The following is a 25327-nucleotide window of genomic DNA, read 5'->3' on the forward strand; positions in this document are numbered from 1 at the left end:
AAACTCAGGATTTTCAAATTGCATCTTTGTGTCCCAGGTGCCTCCGTGTGCTGCTGCTGAAGAGCTGTGTCAGGGACTGCTGCATCCCTGGCCTTTAACATATACTCTGTGTAAAACATGCGCATAAACCCAGCCTTGTATCTCTTTTTTATTTTTTTTTATTGCACGATACTTCTGCTTTGAAATGAGGAGGGCACAGAGCTCTGCTACTCTGTGACTGATTTCGCACTTGTTTCTTAAGTGGCTTCTTTAGGAGATCCAAGAGAAACCTGTAAAAGCTTTTGTGTTGGTAACATGTGCCTGGTGACCCCTGAATCTTAGATGCTCTCTCTGCTATCATGTTATCAATTAAACAGCTCAGGCTAACCTTTTCCAGAAAAGATGTTTCTCGGAACCTGACAATTCTTGTTACTTGCTTAATGACTAAGTCCTTGAAATTAGGTGGGGAATTGGTTTAAGTTGGAAAGTGCTGTGAAATGGGAGATTATAATAAGAAATTATAATAAGCACTCTGAAGGCATAGCCTGGGCAAGGAGGGGACCCCTAATTTCTGTGCAGCATGGGCAGGGCAGTGTGCTTGCAGCCCACCTGACGTGACTTCTCCAGGATGTGGGGCAGTTATGGTTAGTGGTGGAGAGCCTTGAGGTCAGGCTTATCACTAAGAAGGGCTTAAGTGACACTATACTTCATTAATCGGCCTGATCCCCTGGATTTACAGTGGTGGGGAAAAGGTATTAAATAACAAAATGCATTGTCATTTCAAGATCAGGTTTGCCCAGAAGGTCATGGTATCTGAGGAATCTGAGCCTGGCTCATCAGCCATTGTCACTCTCCCAGCACTGAAGTGCAGCATTTTGTCTTCTCCTGTTCTTCAAGCTGCTATGCACGGCAGGAAGAGGTGATCTGGTCCTCTTTCAACTTCTTTGCCCCATTTGCCCAGCCCTGGTTCCCTTGGGGCGGGCACTGCAATGTGGTAGTATGTGTCATTTATCATGAATGACCACGTGGAGGTCTGTCCATTTTTGTCTCTCATTAGCTCTAGTTCCCTCATTTACATTTCTGCTATACACCAGCATGAGACAGGGATAATTGGGTGGGTTATAAATCACTGTCTGCTGTGGAAGTTGCGAAGTGTGTATTTTAATGCTCAAGAATCCTATCTCATATTTGATGTCTATGTTCACATGTTGACAGCTCATGATGGTCCATTTGTTCCAGCTGCCCCATGTCTGAGGCTTCCAAACCCTTACATCATTGCTTGCACCCTGTCCCAGGAAACATTTAACTCTTCACTGAGTGAGCAGCAGTTTAAAAGTGGGTCTGATGCATGCGTTTTCCATTTAAGAAAAAATTCTCATGGTTTTTGCTATTGAATAAAATTAAAATTCATGAGTTTGGTGAAGGTGGCTCTGGGAGGTAGGTAGCTTTGGCTATGGGAGAGGTTAGCCTAGGTGATGTAATGACTTTTTCTGGCCTTCATATGGACTGAGTTTCTTTTCAAGGGTAGTTTTTTGCATATTGATGTGTAAACAGGAATGGTGCAGTAACTGGAGATCTCGGTGTGGGACGGGTTTTGGTGCAATCTCCAAGCTTCCCTGAGTGCTCCTTAGAGTTTCCATTCCCCCTCACCTCTTCCTTCCTGGGATCCCCATGCATCAGCTGAGGCACACATCTACAAAATGCACTCCATTTGCTGTTTCTTCTGGCTGTGTACATGTGGGAAGAGGGGAGGATCTTCTCCCAGGGTGCTGAGAGGTATTGGCTCACTATGTGAAGGGAGCACCCTGCTGCAGGACCCTTCACAAACTTGGTCAGTTTAGTGTATCCAAAAAAAAACCCAAAAAGTCTGTAATCTACTGCAGTCTCTCTTAATCTAATGACTAGAGGCAGAACAAGAATCAGGGGCTGGAAGCCAAAACTGAAAAATTCCAGTTAGAAATGGGACACAAATATTTAGCCGGCTGCATAAACTACCTAAGGAAATTAAAAAAAAAAAAAGAAACAAAACCAAAAAAACCCCAAAAGTGGTTTCTCTTCTTTGTCTTGTAATGCTTTATATTCAGTCTGGATGCCTTTACAGAAAATACACTTCAGCCAAATTTGAGTTATTTGGCTCAGCACATGGATAAGTGGGTGAAATACTATAGTGTGTGATGTACAAGAGGTCGGACAAGGTGATCTGATGGTTCCTCCGGCTTAAGAGCCTCTAAGAAGTTTTAATGTGGCCGGAAGGATGGGGCCAGCGAAGGTGTGAGGCTGCGACTCCATCTGTGCTCTCCTGGGACTAGCAGAGGGTCTGCGTATGACCCTGCCTCTTGTTCCTCTGATCTCAGGAGAGGATGCTCTGAAGAGAAGCTAAAGGTTATGAATTTGGAAGCCATATATAAAACTGAATTCATGTGTTCTTTTTCTGGTTGCTCTTTTTTTTTCCCTCTTTTTCTTGCAAGCAGCACTTAAGCCATGCATGATCCAGCCCACATATGAGTTTGTAATGTTCCATCGTGTTTTCATTATTTGTTTAAAAACGGGAATTGTCAAGATCTCTTTTGCTTTAATTACCTGATGCTACAAGGCTTCAGAGCACCTTTTTACACTCTCCAGAATGTGCCCTTGGGATGGGACCAGTCTGAGTTATGCAGCAGATGCTTTTAGAAGGAAGTTGTTGGCATGAGTGGCTGAAAATAGAAGCTTGTTTACAAGGCCGGTTTTGCATTATCAGCTGTAGTGCTCCAATAATTAAGGCTGTGAACTTAATTAGCTCAACACTCCATAATTCTCTTCTGCCTCTCCAGGGGCTTGTCTGTGTACAGCTCCGTACTGCTTCAGCGTACTCAGGGAACATCTTTATCCCAGGGCAGCTGCATTCATACAAGTACCACCTTAACTGCCATGAATCCTGTGCTCTGTTTTTGAGTACACAAACCCTCCATAGGGCTTTCTGGAGAGCCCGTCACTGGATTATTTAGTTGCTTTTATTAAAACCATACAGGCAGGAGTACTGATCTCTACTGAAGCACCAGCAAAACTGAATGATGCCATTGTTACTACTGATTGAAAGGGTGCTTTTACACTGGCTTCAAACTTGTGTCTGTTCTTAAGTGGAAAATGTTTCTTAATGCTGAATAATGTAGTAACATTTCTGGCCAGCGCAGTCTTTTTGACAATGAAACATTGCCACGCTCTTAAGAACAGACCGGGGCTGCTGCTTTCACCTCTCCCATCTGAGAGGTGTCTTCTGTGCAGGACCCTAGGCAGGGAACGGTGACCTCTCCATCCTCAACGCAAAATGTCCCATTTCCCAGTGACTCCACCATGGTGTGCCCAAGCATGTCCTGTGCCCGAGACGCCCTGCACTGTCCTGTGGCATCATCTTCCATGTACATCCTGATCCTCAGAGCCAACCCACGCACAACCAGGAGATGTTTTCCTTCTCGAGTGCGTGAGCTTCAGCTGTTCCAACTATCCCGTGTGTGCGTCCTTCCTGTTTGGACAGATACTTGATACATACACCTCAAATGGAAAGGGCTGGACATGATTAAAACACATAGTTCAGCCACACGCATCCTTTTTTCACTCGAAGTCCCCCCCACCCAAGCAAACCTGAGGGGTTGTAAGGATATTTTGAGTTTGTTGTGCAAAGCGTTGAGTAATTCTTTAACTGTTTTAGATGTGGAGGGACAGATGCAAGGTGCTGCGTGCTGGCATGCTCTGCCTGCCTGTATCACGGTTGAGACTTGCTGTGCTTATGCTGAGGTACTGTCTATTTCTTCAAGAATATCTTGGCATAAAAAAGTCCAACCTTGCTGATTTAGTTGAAGTTAAAATAAAGTTGGTATGTACACTGATTAGCTTTATCAAAATAGTTACATTTTTAAAATTCTCTGAACTCCCAGGGCAACTGATGTTCCAAGTTATTAACATGTAACATTAACATTTCCCCTTAATTACAGGGCTGTGATGAAAGCCTCTCTCCCAGCGGGTGCATAGCTCTGGAACCAGCAGTGGTTCCTGACACATGGCTAACAGCTCTGAATCCAGGCAGGACCATTCCATTGGATGTAGCAGCTCTGCCGAGGGCAATGGCATTCCCGTGATGTATCCGACCTCACCCTTGCTCGCACACAAGCGCGAACCCGTATTTGTTTTGCTTTTTTTAAAAACAGTGCTTGCATAGCTCAGATGCCTTGAAAGTCAAGGTAAAAGCAAATATTGGCGTGCTGGTTTTTGCGAGCCCTGTTGTTAAACAGTTATGTATGAGATGGTTGGCAGGACATCAGCAGCTAAAGCAAACGCGCTTATATTCAACTTCTTTCTCATCGTTCTTCGTACCGTGAGGGCTGTGTGCTGCCCACTGCACTTTGACACAAAGTTGGGCTGAGCAGGACCACGGCATGGAACAGGACTATGGGTTTATCCTCCGTGTCATCTTTCATTCTGGTTCCTGAATGCTCTGCTGAGTTAATTGATAGCAGAGGGAGAGGATAGGGAAGAGCCATATGCAAAAATGTAGAAGGGATATTTTCAACTGGGACTGAGACCCAGGCTGCAGGGAGAGGCTGTGGAGATCCAACTTTCTGGCCTTGCAACAGGAAACATTTCTGATGGGACTGTGAAACTGGGGGGCTGGCTCGCCAAGCAGAGCAGAGAGGGCAGGTCCAGAGCTAGATAGCAGAAAGGCAAAACTTGCTGAACTTTTAATGGATAATTTATGATGTAACCTTTGTAGAAATGGAGCCCCTCCATTTTGTGAAACAGAATGTCCTCTAGAAAATATTTGCACTTAGCTAGTACACGCAGATTCAAGGAAATTCTTTCAGAAGGGTTTGAGTCTAATAAAACGGGAATGTGTGACCTGGCCTGCACCATTATTTGCCCAGTTTTATCCTTCTGTTATTATTTCCAAATGTGGAATTCTCATTCTTCTACAGTTCTGCAGGTGAAGCTAGGCCAAGAAAAAACAATGGTCTCCCACAATTACAGGGAGCACCTATTAGGGCTGTAACAAGGTTAGCAGCGCAGGTCAGCATCCAGAGCGGCACGTCCTTCTGCGGGTTGTGGGAATGTTCCCAGGTGGGCAAGGAGGTGCTGGTTGGAGCAACTGAGCCCCCATGGGGCTAGGCGTTGGTCACTCTCAGCCCTTCTCTACAAGAAAATGGGTTACGTTGGTCAAAAGGACATTTGGCTCCAACATCTCAGGATGCGATGGCTTACAGATTGTACCATCCCCTCCTCTTTCAGGATGTAAATCCTGTGGGATGGAGGCTGTACCATCTCTATGTGCTTGCCTTGCAGTGTCTTGTGTGACACAGAAAACAGAGCTGTTGTAAGCACGCCACCGGTGAGCTCCGGGTCTTTGCTGCTCTAATATTTACGATTTTACCTACCAAAAGAGCTCCTTTTAAAAACTGTGTATGTTCCTACTTTTGCCTGCCAGATATTACAACTGGGAGGGCTAGTTCCTTCAAGTGTGTCCTTGTTTCTGGTTATAAAACTGAATTTGGACAGCAACGTGTAATATTTGAGAAGGGTTTTATGTTGGCTTTGCGGCACAGACGTGGTGGGTCCCGATGCCTGGTGTTAACCGGTGGTCAGTGGGGCTGAGGGCTCTACAGCACGGTCTCGGCTGTGGCTGCAGCCAAGGAGCGATTGGGATGAATGCAATAACTATTTCTCAGAATATAAACAGCCTCTCAGCTTAATGGCTCTATTTGCATTGACGGAGATCGGGAAACGCACTTTGTTATTTTAGTCTGAAAAAGCTCATGCAGATGGTAAGCAGAAGCAACATGTTTGGATTTTCTGGTGTTCTCTGACAAGCCAGGTTGCACGTGAACATGTTAACCTTGCCTTTGAACGGTGCTTGATTTTTATCAGCTTGTTTACCAAACTGTCACAACAAGGCATAAAACCACAGAAGACTCGCATGTTGATATGAGAAATGTGCGTGTTCTTGGTAGTGGAAGAGGAATACAAGCTTTCTGCTCTTTTTTAAATGCGGTAACAAGCCATTTTTTTTCTACAAACCACGGAGCGAGCTGTCAAGCAGGGAGCTGGAGTGAGAGGAAGATGTTCCATGGGACAAATTGCTCTCCTCTCCCACCACCTCCAGCCTCTGCAGATGCGCAGGGTGGGATTCATCAAGTTGCTCAAAAAAAGCCATTTACATCATATCGTTTAGCAGCGCCAGCGAGTGTCCTTCCCATGCCGGTGGGCCAGCTCCCCACGAGCCGACATTGCGGCAGCGGGAGCCGAATGAGTTAAGCTGCACTCGCCGTTCCAAGTGGGAGCGAAGAGCCATTGCAAAATGTTTTTCCCCCCGTTGGCTCTGCGTGTTGTTTTAAAATTAAATTGGTTCTGGTTAGCAAACAAGAGCAGGACGGCAAAATTAAATTTTCTGAGGAATGTTGTGAATCCTGTGTGAAAAATAAACCCCAAAATGTTTCTGCCCTCCTGCACACTTTGGCTTGCCTTCGTCTCCTCTTTGCCTGCCATCCCTCCCCTCTGCTCCCTCCATGGATGCGTGTCGGTGGGTGGCAAGGCTGGTATCCTTATGCTGAGGTGCTGTGGTGAGCCGCAGTGGGAGTTAATGGCAGCTGGGATGTCATGGCTGGGCCAATAAATTTATTTCTTTTTCCCTTCTACTTATTGTCCCACTTCTTTTCTTACTCCTTTGTTCTTGCTGTCCTTCCAGAACATGCTTTGCCTTGAGGGATGTTATTGCTCCCCCTCTGGCAGGTGAATGCTCTGCAGGTCCACAGCCTTGGACACGTAGAGGATAAAGTATTAACTTTAGAGACAGAATTGGACCTCTAAAGTATAACTCAGCCCCACACAGATGACTACTGCCGGCCATCTGCAGCGCTTCAGTCTCGCTGGAGTCCAGCACAGGCTCTGCACTGGAGGAGCTACACCCACATAGGGCTCTGTGATGGACAATACAGATTTCTCCCTGTCGGTTTCCATCTTCCTTATTTATTTATTTATGTGCAGATGGAAAATCTTTGACACAAATTGGCAGTCCTCAGATTCTGTTCCTCTGGAAAGCTGCTGCAATCCTTAAAAGCTCCTCCACCATTTGGTCAGCCCTGCAGGCATTTGCTGCGCACTTCATAAGTCATTTCTCTAGTCATTGCCTCAGTATTTGTGTCAAGTCTTCTTGGATCTTTATTTATAATTTGGCGCGAGTCTGTTCTGAGGGCTCAGCAGGCTCTTGCTGTTTTGTGTGAACTAGGACATCTTGCTCTCAGACCTTTAGATGGGACAGCAGGTTACTCTGAGTTGAGTTTCATCATACTTGTGGTGCGTGTGAAGTGCTGGGGCTACTGTTATATACTGGCTTTTGCTATTGATTTTATTCAGTATGACTCCTAATGCCTTGTACGCTTGGTGTCCTGTGCCACTGATTCCTGGAGGCCAGAAGTGTATGTTTTGAGGCCTCATGGTGTGGTTTACCCTCTCATGCTCTTCTCCAGGCACCTCCTCTTGGCCGTTGCTGGAGATAGGAGAAGAGAAGAAACTGCATGGGCTTGCCTGAGTAGGGAAGATGTACAGGGTCAAACAACAGGTGTAAGAGAAGAGTAAATGTCTCTGGGGAAACAGCGTGGGTCTGTGGAAACCTGGCCTCCAGGTGGCACGTGAGGATGAGTGCCTCATCCCTGTGAGCGCTGTTTTCTGGAGGAGGGCCGTGTGTTGGATCCCACGTCTGGAACGGGGCTGTGGCTGTCGCGGGCAGCCAGGGAGCAGTCCTCCCTTGCCATCAGACCATTAGAATAAATAAAACAGCTCCACTTACACTGGATGAAATCGAGTCTTCTGGATTGTGGCCTAAACACGGTCAACAGCTCCTCTGGGCCCTTGAGCTGCCAACAGCTTGCACCTCCTGGTGAGTCTGTCCTTGGGAAGGAGCCATTAGAGGCTAAGGAAATTCTGCAGATCCCCATCCTTTGAGAAATGGGAAATCATTACTGATAGGACTTGCAGCACCTCTTGTGTCAAGGAAATGCACTGATTAGAACCCAGCTCTCAGAACAGTGCCCCAGTCCATGGAGTGTGGTTATCAACAGCCAAGACTTCTCCAGGGAACTGTGGTGGCTGAGTTTCCCTTCTTTTCAGGCCTTATGGTGATTAGAGTGTACTTGGCTGAAGAGTCACCAGTAATCTAATGAGGTTTTTCAGGCCTGTCTGATAGTTACAGGTTTATCTTGTATTTGCTGCTGCCACCTCTTCTAACACAAGTGCTCGTTGTATGACTTCTTGATTGAGTGGCCAAAAAGGGCTCTAGAATGATGTAGTCATCCGTTTCTATACACGTGCACACAAAATGTTTCACATTCCTCCCTAATTCGCCATAGATACCTACTTCTTCGCCATTGGTCTTTGCGATCAAAGCTGTTAATGTTGCACGGAAGGGTATCAGCATCAGGTCTTGGTCCTGCTGGGAAGAGGCTGGGGCTGCCCGAGTTTGCTGCTGCTTCTGCCCTCATCCTGGGCACCCTCTGTCTTCATCTTTTTTCTCTCCAGGAGGTTCTCCTGGTGCCTGACCTTTCCTCCTGCTGTCCTCTCACCCTGTTGGTCTCCTTGGTGCTGATATAACACAAAAACACGTGAAAATGTGAGCTGGTGGTTGCAAACCTGGTTTGAGTGTTTATAACTTTGTTCTGTCATCTCTTTCAAAATGGGAATTCTTTATGCTAAAGTTTCAGACTGAGTGCTTTGAGGATATGACCTGATATCTGAGTGAGAATCTGTTGAGTCATTTCTGAGTGCTCTGAGCATATTTCTCAATTCTGAAAGCGTAGCATCAGCTGTACAACCATGTGCATCCAGCCTCATTTTGTGGGATCAGGCTTCTGACATCCAGAGCCCTCGGCCATGGATGGAACAAGGTTGTTACTAAGCTGGAAAGTAAATGCTTTTGAAGCATTTCATCCCAGGACAAGACCTAGTCTTGTCTTCCAACTGCTAACACCTTTCCTGCTCAGAACAATCACATAACCTTTCTCAAATACAGAAACTTTCCCATTCTCTGCTGTTGAAAGTTTTCTGCCCTCCTTTTTTGCTTCTGTTTAATCTTCCCCAGCATGCCATGGTGTGTTCATCTGCCTTTTGCTGGGCTCACCTTTTCTTGCACTTCCCTCTTCTAATGCTGCCCACATGGTTCCCATTTACCGAAGATGGGAGCCAGTGGGCATATCCCATATGTGATCAGAGATTATGGGATTCTCAGGTGGAATTATTTAATTAGAGACTTCCAAGCAGTTTGGAGGGGATTTATTTTAATAAGTTGATTTTAATATTTTTCATGCATTTATTTTTCAGTAGAGAATATGCTGTATCCAGAAAGATAGCCATTTATTTAACCAGTGAGATACACTCAGTTAAACCCTGAGAAATTGTGCTTCTTTGGATCAACCTTTATCCCTAAGAATTGTCTCGGAAGACTGTCTCCTCTGGATGGGGGCAGAATCCCTTTCAGAGGCTTAACGGTGGTTATTTGTTTAGCTGAGTAAATCTAAAAGTCTGACAAGTACATTGCAAAAATCTCAGATCCCTCTCCCAGAAGGCAAGCCAATGACACCATTAGCTTAATCCAGCACCTCATATACTCAGTTTTAATATGACTCTTTAGCTCCAGCATGTGATGTGTTTTCAGTTGAAGGATTGTGTTCCTGTACTAAGAGGGGAGAAAGAATGGAGGGCAATGCTGTAGGTCACTCAGCAGTTGGGTACACAGATATATTAAAAAACATGCAGAGGGTCTCTCTGAAAAAAAACTAACATCTGACATCTAAATCCACTTGTTGATTGGAGTAACTCCACAGCAGAGCCTTTTACTGCGTGTTTAGCTGGGTCCCACACACCACGAGTGAGCCATGCTCTCATCTGCCTTTTCTGCCTGCGTGGCTCCCTGCATTTTGGACAGCCACCTCTAGGCATGGTGCAATTAATGGATGGTATTTGGAGCTACTGTCCTGGCAGGCTGTGCAAGCACCCTTCTCCATCTCCACAGCGACCGAGGATGTGCTAACCAATGCGGAGGAGTTGTGCTGGCAGCAGTGGCTGCAGAGTAACTGTTGTGAAATTTAACATCCATCCCATCCAAGTCCGTATATCTGCAGTGCTGATCTCCAGGGCTGGACTGGATTGGGTTGTTGTCCAGGAAGATAAAGCAGTATAGAGCTCCTGTAGTGCTCACCTGAACCACTTTGGGTGCTTACTTCACAAGGAGTCGTGCCTGTTCTTCCTTGCTCCCCTTAAAAGGATAAAGACAAGTAGTTCAGATGATGATATCTCCATTGCAGTGAAGCTGGAAGAGATGCATTCCCTTGAAATGCTGGCAAAACAGTGAGGTGAAGCTGAGGGCATCAGAGATGCATCTGTGTCCAGGGGAGTAAAGCAATTAGTATGCTTCCAATATGCTTGGAGTAAAACCATTTCAGCAAAGTGCAGCATTCTTGCTAGAAGGCATGCTGATCATGGCATAATTCTGGGTGAAAATGCAGAAGAAGGGTTTATTGAATACATGAGTCTTCTGAATTTGACGAAATGATCTGACACAAATTTCATAGCCAGAACTGAGCGCTTTTGTGGTTTAGGTTTTCTAAGTGGTCTTTCATCTGTTCTTTCCCTCTTCAGATATGCTTCTGTTTCATACTTAAAATTAATGTAATTAACAGCCATGTGATGGTTAATTGTTTCTATGAAAACTAAAGCAAAGAGCTGTCACTATGTTAATACGTTGTTTACTCTTTTGCACTGAGTTATGGGTTGATATTTTCCTGTTTCTTCCTCTTATTTTCATGTATTTGCAGGGTATTTTCCTGCTGTTCTTTCTGCAGCTCTCTCCCCTGGACCCACAGCACAGCTGTTGCCTCTCCATGTCTCACTGGTTGGGAAATGCTGTCTTAAACTGCCTTCCCTAGAGATCCTCTTGACCTGTGCCCTGAATTTGTTCAAATTTGCTTTTTATTTTTTTGGAAATACATTATCTTTAATCCGTTGTTCTTGTTCCTTCACTGCCTTAAATTGCTGAACTTTCTAGTTTTGTAACCACTTGCACTTGAATTTACTTCCAGTTTTGGACTATTCATCAACTTTCTATATCAATAATATCCAAGTAATAAACATCCCCTCCCCTCCTACTTGCCCTTCTCCAGAGCAACTTTTCCCCACGCATTCCAGCAGCTTCGTGTGTCTGGGACCTGCCCTGCTCTGTCTTTAGCAGATGCTAGGGTCATTAAAATTACCTGTTCCTACCAACTCCAATTATTTCTCTGCTTCAGTCACACACTCAAAAAGACATTGTCTGTGTCCTGTTTCTGATAAGTGGAGTTCTGTGGGATATTTCATACACAGAGTCTGTTTCTCTCCTCTTCTTGAACTCAACCTTCCTGTTTCCTTCTTCTCTTTACTAAACAGGTTATATCTTCTCGTATCAGTATTCCCTTCCAATTATGTCTTTCCATAAAGCACGTGTAAAGCTAAATGCTGTAGTTGTATATGAGGGCTTTAAAGCAATCTTGTTTATTCTCTGTTCTCCTGGCATTTACGTGCAGACATATAATATGATCAGAAGGCTGCCCTGTTATTCTCGCACAGATTTTTCTCTGAGCCTACTGCAATTTCCTTTTCCCTTAGCCATATCCCAAGACCTCAGCTGGTCTGAGGGCACCCACTAGGTTTTGTGAGGGGGTCCCTTCAAACCTAAGTTTCCAGACCTCTCTCTAGGTTGGAGAGGTACCAACCATCTTCACCAAGATGCTACTTTTTCCAGCATCCTTTCTTGCAGACCGTCTTGTCGAGGCAGTGGTGGGCGCTCGAGCACGTTGTGTGACGGGTGTGGAGGAGCAGGAGTCTGAGCAGACCTGTCCTCCCTCAGCACATCAATATCATTTTGCGAGATCGTAAACGTTGCATGCTGCAGGAGGCTGTTGACATAGCTTGACAAGACCTGTAGGGCAGCAGAGCAGCAGAATTGGTTGGAAGCTTGGAGGAACTTGAAAAAATCCGAAGACTTGCAACAAATGCTGCTTAATGAAAATATATCTAGAGGAGGTTTGATCTTAATCCTGAGGTATCCAAAAGAAACAAAGACCTAGCAGGCAGAGGTGTACCAGGATCCAGTCCCTGGAAGGCCAAAACTGGCAAGCTTGGACTAGAAGCCAGGTGCCTGTCGTGACCACAGACGTTAAATAACTGCAAATTTTTACACGAGGATAGGCTGATTTCCATCCTTGCAGAAAATTTTAAGCTGGCAGTGGATAACTTTACAAAGGATCGCATCTGTCCAGCTGAAGGGCTGGGTTTGACTCCTGCACTCCTTGTGTGGCTCCCAGGATGCATGGCACAGCACATCAGGAGAGTGACACTCGCCTTTTTCATGCGTTTGTCTGTCCCTCCAAAGTCAGGGTCAGACTCCACCCTGTGTGCTTTGGTACAAGATTCCCCCAAAGATTAGCTGGGGAGATCTCCTGCCAAACCGGGTCCCTCCAGCTGAGCCGTATCTGCGAGCCCAGAGGAGCAGGAAGAGCCAGGGCTAGTTTCTTCAAATATTTTACAGATTAAGACCAGGGTCTGGGATGTGTGGGAAGTCAGTGGAGTTCACAGACCCTAGCGGGCTGTGGTCCTTGCTGCAGCGCTGGCGGTCTGCGCCGATAATTGCCGTCTTCCTCATCCGCCTCAGTTGGTCCTTTGCTGTCGTGTTCAAATGCAGTGACACTCAGCAGTGTGGACAAGCCCTCTGACATTACTTGAGTGCAGCTGGAGGCATCTACTTTAGCCTTGAAAATGCCTCTTTCTTGGCAGCGCTTTGTGTTTATTATAATGCTGTCTGTAATGTGCAAAAGTACATTTCTGTTTTAACTTCCTTTATGTACTGAAGAGTGTGGTTTTAATTAAGGATTTCAGATTGAAACATTTCCGGATTTATGCGTTGTTTTTTGGTTGGGTTTGTTTCTTTTGTTTTTCTCTTTTTTTTTTTTTCCTTCTTAAGACGGTTTTCAGTTAAAATGTTTTAGAGTTTTGAAAAATACCAGATGCCCAGTTCACAAAGTGCGTGAAGAGCCTTAGACACTCCCTCCTCCTCCCAGGGAAATCAGCTGCTCTGCTGAGCGGGAACAGCCAGGGACAGCCATGGTGAGGATGGGATCAGCAGGCAGGAGAGGATGGGCTGGGACTGGGATCGGCAGTTTTCGGCGCCCTGCCATGACCACGGCTCCTCACACAATGGGAAACGTTGACTCAGAACTGTAAAATGAAGCACCTGATTTTTGCGGGTTCTGGATTTACCTCCCTGCCCGTAAATAGCTAGGGATGGTAGGAGGAGAGGGACACGTCCTTGCTTAGCAGGAGGGCATCTCCATTGTAGGGCCCACTGGCGAGGGTATCGGGCGTGCCCCTGCAGCCTCTGCCCCCTGTGAAACGGGGCCAACGCAAACAACTTGTAAAATAAAATGATTGTTTTGCTGCACATCAACTGCTGTTAAAAAGGAAAAAAAAGAAAACAAGCCAGATTTTAGCTCTCCTGGTAGTAGAACAGCTTAAAAATGTCCTATAAAGGCATGCAAAATTTTTGAAAACAGCAGGCACTGTCAATTAGGTTAAAACCAGGTTTCTCAAGGCAGTCCCATGATTTTTGTGAGTTTGACTCACTATTTTTGAATGTTGGGGTTTGGCAACACCCTAGTCCTCAGTTTGAATTTGTTCCCGATGTGGTATTTCAGCTTCCTAGCATGACTGATCAGTGTCATTCTGCTCCGGAGAAGCAAGAGACCCGGGGGACGGGAGGTAGAGCAGTCCGGTACAAGGCGCTGCAGCTCCGGGGATGCTGCCCGGTTGGTCTGGCTCGCATCCCTGTGCAAGGCCCTTCTGAATCAAGCCGTGTGTCTGCCTCTTGACAGTAGTTCAGGGAGTAAAAATGGAGTGCGAGAGATGCTGGCTGGGATGAAGGGTATCGGAGAGCTGGATGCACAATTTACCTGGGTTAAGCATTTTACTGAGATTAAATGAGCTCTTTAAAAATGTGCTTTGTACCTGTGCATCTTTCATTCCAGTTTAGCCACACAGCACGTGCACAGGGTGTTGCTCAGCCCCTGCTGCTCAGCTCGCTTTTTGCAGGAATGTGCTGAAAACATCAATCCTCTTGCTGCAGCATTAGAACGTTATGTGCTGTCGAGAAAAAGTATTTATAAAGAAAACCTCTGCCTTGCAATTGTGGCGCCTTGGAAGAGTGATGTGGATGCAGCTTGCCTGAGCAGCAAGTGATGTGTGGGGGAGTGGGTCCCCGTGACAGCTGCTATCATCTGCCCCACAGCCATCAGGAGGAGGTGAGCGTGGGGACAGGCGTGGTACCTGCCCTCGTCCCTTCTCACTTTTGTGGTACAGAGTGTGGCTTTACAGCAAGCTACCATGTTATCTTGTACACACGTGTGGGTTTGGGCTGTGTGGGGTTTTCTGTGCCTGGGAGGTGAGACTTGGTGGCAGGAGGAGATCTGCACTCCATGCGGCTTCCTTGGCTAGGGAGTAACACCATGCAGGGACCAAGTCATCTCTCCTCTCTCACAGCACAGAAATGGCTCACCTTTGTGCCTCAAGCTGGCTTTAAACCGTATAAATCACTGTTCCTCTCACCTGTGGGTGATGCGCTGCAGCTGCCCAGGTACCGCTGCCTCAAAAGCCTCCCACCCTGGCGTGATCCACAGCCCTCTCCTCCCTGTGAGGAGGCTGAGGTTGGGGGATGGCATTCAGTGTCTCTGTCAGTCATCCCCATCCATCTCAGCTGCTGGCCTATTTGGGAGCTCACAGATTGCCGAGTGCTTAAAGAGCTGACCACTTCTTGCCTATTTGGGAATGCTTTTAAATTGTTCCAGAAACTGCTGTTTGTTGATAAATTGGGGTGATCGCAGAGAAGTGTTTTAGCTAAACTGTGTAAAAGAAGGAATGAGCTGCAGTGCAGCACTGCCAGCTGTCATTGGATTTAGAAACACACATCATAGATTTTGCTGCTTTTCAGACAGCTGCACTTATAGCTGCTCTTATAGCCGCTCTTATAGCCATATAAAACCGTCATTCTGTCAGCAAACGGTCTGGCAGTGGAGCTGGGTTATATCTGTGTCTGTGTTCCCGAGTTTGCACCCTCCGCGTGCATAGGTAAAGCCTGGAGGAAGGCGGCTTTGAAGCATGGGCTGTGACCTCTCCCCACTGTCGTAGCTTTGCACAGGGTAAAGAGCAAAACTCTGGGTTGTGCCTACTGCCCATGCAGGGGATGGTGCTGACAGGGCTTGTCTTCAGCGCCCCTGGTCACTAGGAATGAGTAGTTACTGCCCTGAGAGGATTGTTTGGGGGTTTTTACCCCAAGTCTGTAGTTGCTACTCAGGAGTCTGGTTATCTGGAGGTCACATTGACAAACCACAGCTTGTTATAGCAGCACTTACTGTGACTGGGCCCTGTCCTCTGTGGTCTGTCCTATTCGGACTTTAGAGCTAAAGCTGAGAGTTGCAGGGACTAGAATTAGATTTTAAAGAATTTCCTCAAGGGAAGCGAGATAGTGCCAATTTATCAAATTTGAAGCCTTTCACAGGATCAATATTGCTTTCGATAAAACCTCTTCCAGGAAGGGTTTCCTACCTAACAGGCCAACTTTAAATGCCCACTCAAAGGAGCATCTGAATATTTTTACATGCATTTTATTTGCATTCCTTTGTATAAAGGGGAACAACTTCAAGCAGACTAGCCTAGCTGCGTCAGGAGGCTGCTCCACGAGCAAGCCACAAGAGCAGGAGCGAGATGCTGCTGTGGACCCTCTTCCTCACCCATCCCTTGAGTAAGCGGTGCCAGTGAGCTGTGATTGCCACACAGGCTGTGGCTGGTTCTTGGTGGGACGAGCTGCTTCCCGCAGAGGCCTTGAGGATGCCCAGCAGTGCAGGCATTGCAGAGCAGCAAGAATACTGATGAGCGGTACCTATGTTTTCTCTGGAGCAGCTTTTGTGACTCAAGCCCAGTGATAGAGGGTAGCCATCACTGTGCTCAAGAGCAGGTGGTGCTCACTACTCTTGTTTTCTCTTGCTCTGTTCTGCTCTGCTTAAATCCATAGCTCTCTCAACGCCCACCTCCATTTCCCTCTGAAACTTTAGAAGATGCTGGATTCATCCTGATCCAAAAGGGAAAATGTCTTAAGTTATGCAGCAGAAGAAAACAGTTTTCTTAGCTGTAATGTGATCTTAGTTCCTTCCCAGGCACCAGGCTGGAACAGAGGGTTTGGAAATTGCCCCTCTGGCCATTATCTGAGCTTTACAGCACTGGAGATTGAACCCAGATCCCACATCTCTTCTGAAGCTCCATGTCAATTTACACTTGTTCCTAGAAACCATTACTGTCCTGTGAGCTCTTTACCACGCGAGGATTGAAAACAGAGCTATTCTGCTCATTTGAGCTCTTTCTTTTTGCGTGAAGGCAGAGCTCAGGGCTCATTCCTTTTTCTCACCATCTGAGGATTAAGCCCAATCCTGACTGTTATCCGACCTCAACACCATTTACACACGGAACCCAATGCCCACGGCTTTTATCTGAGCCCTTACAGCATTTGGAAGTGGGCCATGCCCCTTGTCTGGTATCAAAAGCATTATATTAATTTGGGATTCATTCCACAAAATGAGACTGTCAGCCAGACTCCTTAGCAATTGGATATTGAACCCAGATCTCATGGTTGTCTTCCAAGTTATATGCCAGCTGGGAACTCAGCCCACGATCCATGGCTGCTTGCCAAGCTCCTTATTGGCGAGAGATTGACACCAAGCCCCCAGACTGCTATTTCGGTACGGTGGTGTTAAGGACTAAACCTAGCTCACGTGGTCAGCATAATCACCTCTGCATTGGCAGCAAAATGAAAAATCTAGTTAAAGACTTGAATGAATATCGAGGGTCAATGTTCGGCTGCTTAAAGACCAGGGATGATGACAACAATTCCCTTGGAACAAGGCCCCCTCGATACTCTGGGGGGAATAGTGCCAGATCCCCCATCTGTCATCCAGCTGGATATAAAATCCAGGTTCTCATTAACACACAGTGCACAGCATTTCTTTACTGGCTGGCAGTATTAAAGCCAGTTCCTCCAACTTTCAGGTATTCTTCAGATGGGATTAAACTAGATCCCTTTTCTATAGCACAGTTAGGCTCTGCCAAAGCACTTCATGTCACTCAGAGCAGACCTCCAGTGTTGCACCTTGCCTTGGAAAGTGCTTCCCAAGGGGTAATGGTTTCAAATTGAAAGAGTAGATATGAGGAAGAGATTCTTTTCTGTGAGGATGCTGAGATACTGGAACAGGTTGCTACTGAGGAGGGAGAGGGGAGTAGAGAGCATCTGTCAGTGTTCAGTGGCCAGCCCAGCCCTAACTCTCAACACCAGGAAAGCTGTGGCAGCCCACTCCCTGGAAGTGTTCAAGGCCAGGCTGGACAGGGCTTTGAGCAACCTGGTCTAGTGGGAAGTGTCCCTGTCCATGGCAGGGGCTTGGAACAAGATGTTCTTTAAGGTCCTTTTCAACCCAAACCATTCTATGATTCCCGTGCACAGCACACCCCCAGCCTTTGCTCCCCCATAGAGCAATAAGGAAACCTTGGAGGTTAATGAGAGCAATGGATGGTTCTGCACACCTTCATCCTCTTTGGGGGAAATTGGGAACCTGAGTAGGAAGAGGGATCATTTCAGGTGAACCATGTGTCTGATGTGAGCAAACTTTTCCCTCCTGCCAGCAATTTTGCCTGAGAATTCTTCAGCATCTTTACATGGTATGGTTTTACTGCATAGCAAAATGCTTCAGAAGACTGAATTAAAACCAAACAGCTTCCCAGCTGGGATGGTCATCATTAGAATGCAATTTCCAGCAACTGTGTGGGTTTCTTCGTAGCCTCGAAATCTTTAAAATTCTATTAAGCAGCAACTTTGAAGGAATAGCTTAGCATGCAGCTAGAATAGGAAAATCTTCCCATGATCAGTGGATCGAGCTGGACATTATAGTGCATGTGGATGTTACGGTGCACGTGGACAGCGTGGGATGTTGTTTTTCCTCTGAACTTGCCGTGATGGTGAAGGCTACTCTTTGGTGCTCTAACTGTGTGAATTGTAGATGGGGGGTGTTCTGGTTTTCCTTGTCTGAAACCCTACCGTGACTAGGGATGGAATCCATGGGAAGATTTCAAGCCAGTTTTGCAGACCTGTCCCATGGGTCTGGAGTTACTCCGATTGCCTGTTGCCTATCTTCTGATTCATATTTATTTTCTAAGAAAACATTAAGTCCTTGCCACACACATGTGGTTTTACGAGAATTTTTCAGCCCAAGAGACCTAGCACAAATAGGATTCAGCTGACTATGGTGGCAATTTGTTTGTAAATAAATTTTCCATGTACCCGCTTGTTCTTCTGTAAGTGGTAATATCTTTCTTTTTCCACTCATTGGCCATCTTATCTCTTGTCTGAACACTGCACTACCCTTTCTTTCTGCTCCATGTAAGCTCTCTTTGGGCTTCTTTTTTCCCCTTGCCAGGTTTTTCCCAACCTCTTCCCTCGCCTATCTCTCGCAGGGTGCTTGCAGGGCAGAGGATGCTGCTGGCTTTGGTGGCAGCACCAGGAAGTGTTTGCAGGGATGCTCCAGGCATTGCTCAGAATTTATGGGGAATGCAGAATCAAGCAATGCTGGTGATTAGTTGAACTGGTTATTTCTACAACTGCATTTCTTTGCTTCATCAGCAGAAGGGTTCATCTGTTGTGCATTTGCTTGGTTTCTCAGGTAACCTGTGGATTTGGAAAGCGCAGCATGTGCTGCCGGCTCTGTGTTCAGCTCTTGCCCTGTCCTCCTCAGTGCTGGCATGCTCAGTACGTGCAAGAGACAGACATGGTGAATGGTAAAGATGGAGGGAGAACGGGCTCTTCTTTCCTGTCCTCCTGGTTGACTTCCCAGAGTTACAAAAGCCCCCGACACGCCGTGCCATGCCCCGCCACCCCGCAGCCCACTGGCTGATCTCAGCCTCTGTCTCAGCTCACACATGAATTTCCACTCTTCGTGCTAAACCCTGCCAAAGCAAAATTCCTGAAGCAGAAGAAAAAATGTGGAAGACTTTCAAACCCTGAGATTATTGAACTGTCCCTCTTACCAAATGGCAGTCAATACTATGTTCTTTATAAAGTCTCTAGTATAATGTTTAATTCAGTAACTACAATTGGAAAATCATTCCAGCTATTTTAAATTACCAGAGATGTTTTAATGTGCCTCAGATTTTGTATTGGCATGCCACAGAGTTAAGTGCCATCCATCTTTCAGAGAACTTTAAAACTTAGCCTCATATAAAAAGGAGAAAAATGGGAAGGAATCCTAAAGGATGTGCTTGTCCCATGACCCTATCACCATTTGTGGCCTCACAGACACTTTCTCCTGCATTTTTAAATTGTTTGTCTCTCTGTGTGCAGAGTAAGAGATCTGTGCAAACAGCCAAAGTCTTTAATTCCCCTGCAGAGCTTCAGCTGAGGGCAGGATTGCTAGCAGCTCTTCGCTGTCAGCCTGCCAGTCATGCACTGTCAGGTGGTATTCACTCTCCAGACACCTTCAAAATCCTGCCACCGAGGATGTAAAAGGTTGAGGAAGCCCAAATATTTTCTGATTCCATTTTTGTGCCAGAGCTTTGGGGCCTCTCTCTCTGTCTACTATCTGCTGTTAGTCCTAAGCCCAATGAGTCAGGGACCCATCCCCACCAAAACCTGCCAGCAGGCTCCAGGGGAATGGAGCACAGAACTTTGCTGCCTTGGTTAACTTCACTCCAGCTATGGGAGAATTAGTAAGTGGCAGAAGCTGACTTTCAGCATCTTTGCACTTTTTTAGTACTCTTTTTCCTTTTTTTTTTTTTCTTTTCTTTATTCCTTCTGCCTGAGCTCAGTGGCACGTGAGTGCTGAGAGCATGCATCTCTGCACCGGGCAGAGGGGGAGAAGGGGCAGGGAGAATGTCTTATAAATCCAGTTCTGCTCTATTAAGATTCATTCTGGTACGACAATGGCTTTTTTCTATTGAAATGCTTTGTGAAAGCCTTGCCTAATGATCTGTTAGCTGGGGAAAGGTTAAAATCCTGTAAGATTTTCTGTGTTTGATGAAGAAAAAAACGTGCAATTATCCAGAATTCAAAGTGAGTTTTAGCCAGCTGTTAATAATACTGAGATTCTTTATGTTCTCATTACTCAGAAGTAATGTGGCCATCCCTAGTCATGGCAGTAAAATATTTATAGCATTCTCTTTTGGCAGTGTTTGTACTTACAGAGGGCTGGACATCACTCAAGGTCTTCTAAATATGCTTCTTCTTGTGCTTTCGCCATCCACAACAGTACTCTTCTCATTTAACTGCAGCTGTCTGCAATGGAGATATCTGGTTTAAAGTGATCATCTCAAGAGGGCTCAGATGTGCCCTTTAACGGTTGGGCATCTTGTGCAGACTGGTCATCAAAGCTTTGCTAGAGACACTGGAGAGACTGATGCTTCCAGGTTCACACTATTCCAAGGCAGGTGCCAAAGATGAAGGAGAGAAGTGGACTCGATACTTCATACCCTTGATACCAAGAGCACCCACACTAACAATCTGATCTGATGCAGAGAGAGGTTTATTAGTAGTTCTCTGCTTTTTGTGGCCTTGTTGCAATCTGCGGGTCAGTTTGTGTGCTAGGAGGCCACTGGAAATGTGCAGGAGTAACCCCTAGACATCTGTGTGTTTCTCCTAGCTCTCTCCCCTGATTGGGGAGGTTTCCAGCTTGGAAAGTCATGGCAGAACATGAAATACACGTGGCATATCTGTGTCCAGGCACACAGAAACAAAATAAGTGTCATGGGGAAAATATAATTTTGTAGTGGCAGACTCTGCACTGGGATAAACAGGCAGCTGGTTTCCTCCAGTGGATGCATGGAAAATCAATTCCCAGTCCTCTGCAGAGGCTCTTAAATGTGAACCACATCCCCTCTTGTAGTACTTAAGAACTACAACTGGTGTGTGCCAGCAAAAAAGTTTTCATTTCTAGCAGGGGAATTGCAGGTAACTCCAGATTGTTATCTCCATGTTGTCATTTAGGTGTCTATCTTTTCCTCTTTATAGGAGTCTCATTTCAAGTGCAGCTTTTCGCCTGGAGATCTGAAGTAAATGAGTATTAAGTAACTGTATCTGTCTCTAATTCACTAAACATCCAGAAAAACAGCTAATGTGCCTGAACCAGTGGGATGAATACATTAGATTAATCTAATTCAGCTACTTTTCACTCAAACAACCAGTAGCATTTAGAAGAAGGTTGTGAAAGGGATTAGGAATTTCTTTTCCACATTTTTCCTTTCTTCTCCTTTCCATGATTTTGCTGCGTTCCATTAAACATTAGCTATTCAGTTAGCTTATTTCCTCGACCCTCCTTAAAACATTACTTACAAAATAAGTTTATTCTTCTCAGACCTCACAGCTGGCTCCGTATTCACTGAGGCTTTCAGTGACCAGGAAAGGCGACAGAATAAAGGCAGGTATACTGGCTGTGAGTAGCTTATCCTGACTGGAGCGAGCAGCTCCTGGCTGCCGTCATCTCACTTGCACCTTGGTCGGGCAGAGCAGGTACAGGGAGTCTTGGAGCGTCACTCCTGGGCTTAGAGCAATTCCCTGAGCAGGCAGTTGCCTCCTCTCCATCCTCCTCAGTTCCTCTGACCATGGTGGTGCATGCTAGCACCTTAGCGCTGTGGCAAGTCTGATGTCCTGTATACCCTTATTTGTTGGAAATACGTAAAGAGATGCAGAGCAGGCTGCCTAGACCCTTCATTTTATCAGCAGATTACTGGTAGCTGCTCTCAGTGTGCGTATTTCTCACTGTGGTTCAGTCTAGATCAGGGTTACATCACTTTCTGGAGAGAACACCATGTGCAATCATGTCAGAAACCTTCAAAACCATCAAGGTATAAGACCTAAATGGCTGCTTTGCTGCCTGCAAGCCTTGCTCTCCTGTCAGTAGATTGCTTCAGTGTGATTTGTTCTTGACACATTCCTGTGGCTGTTGATCATCTCCTTATATTTTGTAAGTGCTGACAAGCAGCCTGATTATTTGTCCAAGTATTTTTCTGGGACCTGAAGCCAGTCTGCCTCCTCTGTAATTCCCCAGTGCCTCCTTCCCTTCTTCTGAAAGCAGAGCCCCTGGTCTGCCCTTCCCAGCCCCCTGGAACCTCCCCATCCCTGGTGGCTCCTTAAAGTTAAGTGGTTGCATCTCCGAGGCTGTTTCAGGAGGCTCACCAAGTGTCCTGGGATGCAGTTCAACAGGCAGGGATGATTGAAACACCATAGTTATCTAATTACGCTCTCACCAAATCTCTCGCTGTCACGTGAGTTTGCATCCTGCTAACTCTGGCATTAGCTTTGTCAGGCATTTGGTTGCTTTTGAGTTTTTAGAGAAGACTGAAGCAAAAAAAAAAAAAAAAAAAAAAGGCATTAAGCATTTTGGCTTTTCCAGCAGTGCCCTGTGCTAATGTCACTTGTCCCTGAATAGCGGATCACCTCTTTCTTTGGTCTTTCCTGCTGCTGCTGGCTGGTGTCCCACGGCTCACCAGGGCCACAGTATGGCAGAAGAGATGCCAGCTTAGGGGCCAGTAGATATGACATGAATCCTGCAAGAACCCCAGCACTCCAGGAGGGCCATCTCTGCAGCAGGGCTTGGCCAGGTGGTCACCAGGCAGGGACCCCTTCTTTCTCCTCTGGCTCAAGAGGTATTATGAGCTCCCCTCTCTGTGCACAGAGCAGAGGTGAGTTGAGTGCATTGTGCACACCTTGGAGGCTCTATGTGATTTAATTGCTAGGGCTTGGTGACTGCACTGAGGGCTGTGGGAGCAGAGAGAAGGTTGTGGTGGTGTGCAGGAGAGGTGGCAGCCCTGGGGTGGTGATTTCCTCCTCTGCTTCCCAGGCTCTGCAAGGATCTGCTCTGAAAGAAATGCAAGGCAGGATAAGCATGAGAAAGGCTGGACTTTCCTTGCCAAGAGCAGATAAAAAGAGATGTTATAAAGTCACTTGTCTCTGGTAATATGGCCCCTAGCTCTGACACAGTGGTGGAGGGCATCCAAGTTTCATGCTGGAAGGAGATGAGCCTACACCTGGAATCCTATCCCGGTTTCAAAGGTCAGGTGCATTTGTGCGGTTACAGATGTCATGGGGGTGGTATTTGACCCTGGCTCATCCTACACAAGGAGACAAGATCTGATGGACAGCAGGATCATTTGAACCTCCCTTGAAGCAGCTTTCATTTGAATTACAAACTGTTTTTTGTTTCTTCCCAGCCAGGTCTCTAGACAAACTCTATAACTTTGCTGACTGCTCTGGCCTTCACCTGATCTTTGCACTGAATGCTTTGCGCCGAAATCCCAACAACTCCTGGAACAGCTCCAATGCCCTCAGCCTGCTGAAGTACAGTGCCAGCAAGAAGTACAACATCTCCTGGGAGCTGGGCAATGGTGAGTGTGGGATCAGGAGACCCACGGGAATGGAGCTTCCTGTAGCAGAAAGGTGTTCCCTTTTGGAAGAGGAGATCTGCAGATCCCAGGATGCTTTGCCAGCTTAGCTTCAGAGGGGTATAAAGGCCTCTGCTAAGAGGCAGCACCATCTCTAAAATGGACCTGGCAGATGTTTAGCCCCTTAGCTAGACGCTTTCATCAGTCGGTATTAAGCACGTGAAATGTTTCTGCCCTGGCTGCTGGGCACTGGGGTGGCCAGAACAGCAGCTGTAAGGACATGTATGGTGGCTGCAGTGCCAGGAGAAATGGGGGAGCCTCCAGGGACCAGAGCACGACACTAAGGTGCAGGTCCTTCACCCAGCACACAATAAAAGAAGAGCAGGAGGAGATACTGGCACAGGAGAAGCAAGCAATGGCCCTCATCCACTCCTCAGAGGCTCCTGCTGCTGCTCTGCAGAGCAGGCAGGCAGCTCTGCAGAGCTCAAGGTGTGCTGTGACAGTTTGAGCTGTGTGACTCTCTCCGGAAACATGGATGAAGGAGCGGAGCTGGCAAGCCTTACTTGTCTATTTTTATTTTCCCAGAGCCCAATAACTATCGGACCCTGATCGGCCGCTCAGTGAACGGCAGCCAGCTGGGGAAGGACTACATCCAGCTGAGAAGCCTGCTGCAGCTTATCCGCACTTATTCCAGAGCAAACCTCTATGGGCCGAATATTGGGAGGCCCAGAAAGAATGTCATTGCTCTTCTGGAAGGGTAAGCAATGTTGCTTTGATTAAGAAGATATCAGAACCCCCTCCTGAGACTGATGCTCGTTGCAGCAGGTAGACTTGCTCTTTGGCTTCCCAATGTCCAACAGCTGCCAGGACAGTGAGGCTCTGTGTGGCTCAGCCACTACAGTACCAGGGGCCCAGGGACACGGTTGTCTGTGTTGCTAAGACTTCTGCAGAGGTCCCTGGTGGGGTTTTTGACTGGGCTGATTAACAGCCTCTCAAGTATTCCTAGTGTTTCCTAATTATAGGCAGGTTGAGTTACCCACTTTGTTGGGATGTGAAAATAACACAGTGGTGTGGATGCAGGCTTCTGCATGCCTGCGGGCTTCAGGGCCAGGAGGTGGGTCCTGACACCACTTACCAGTTTAGATATTGTCTCAGAGTCCTTCTGGACAAGTTACTTTGCTTTTTCCATTTGGTAGATTTTCTCTCTGCTTTCTCCATATGTGTAGAGGAAGGACCTGTAGCAACTTTCTTCACTGGCCAAACCCTCTGCTTCCTCCTAGGAGAATTGGTGCGTCTCTAGTTTGGGGAGGCCAGAGGTGGAGAAGGAATGGTGACAGTGAGGGACGCAGGCATCCGGAGGTGACATTGGACAGCTACAAGAACCAGGGAGGTGTGGGAGCCTGCTGGCAGCAGGAGCTGGGACTTGTGCAGCTCAAAGACGGAGCAGCAGAGGGGAAATTCCCTGCAGAACTGTAAACAGAAACTCCAGTGCAGAGGGCTGGCCAGGGGGAGGTGTGGAAGGGACTCTGCTGGGAGCAAAGCTGGGTCTAACATTCATTAACATCTGCATGAATGATCTGGCAGAAACAATAAACAGCACACTGATGCAGTCCCCGGCGAGGCGGGAAGGGAGCCCGGGCCAGATTCTCAGCTCTGCTACAGCAGCGCAAAGAGACCATAAAGCTGGTGGAACCAGCTGTGACACCGGCATCCCTCCCGCTGACAAAAGTGGGGGAGCAGCCCCTGCGCCCACACCACAGCCGTGGCCATGCCAGGGTGCCGCTTGCCAGAGCCCCTGGGTTCCGTGCGGCGTGGTGGGAGTTACAAAATGTTGTAGTAG

At 46.8% G+C, this 25327-nt stretch overlaps 1 protein-coding gene across 1 annotated transcript in view; it reads left to right on the forward strand.

The window, feature by feature from the left end:
• The window catches only part of LOC104276981 (inactive heparanase-2), a gene marked incomplete at both ends in the record, with an annotated part of 77913 nt that overhangs the window by 35977 nt on the left and 16609 nt on the right, over window positions 1-25327 (forward strand). Inside the window, 2 exons of the mRNA XM_009873478.1 lie at window positions 23317-23490; window positions 24073-24244. Coding sequence (XP_009871780.1) covers window positions 23317-23490; window positions 24073-24244 — 346 coding nt within the window. The remainder of the gene's footprint in view (window positions 1-23316; window positions 23491-24072; window positions 24245-25327) is intronic.

Source organism: Apaloderma vittatum, unplaced genomic scaffold (genome assembly GCF_000703405.1).
Source record: "Apaloderma vittatum isolate BGI_N311 unplaced genomic scaffold, ASM70340v1 scaffold16257, whole genome shotgun sequence".
NCBI classification, from domain to species: domain Eukaryota; kingdom Metazoa; phylum Chordata; class Aves; order Trogoniformes; family Trogonidae; genus Apaloderma; species Apaloderma vittatum.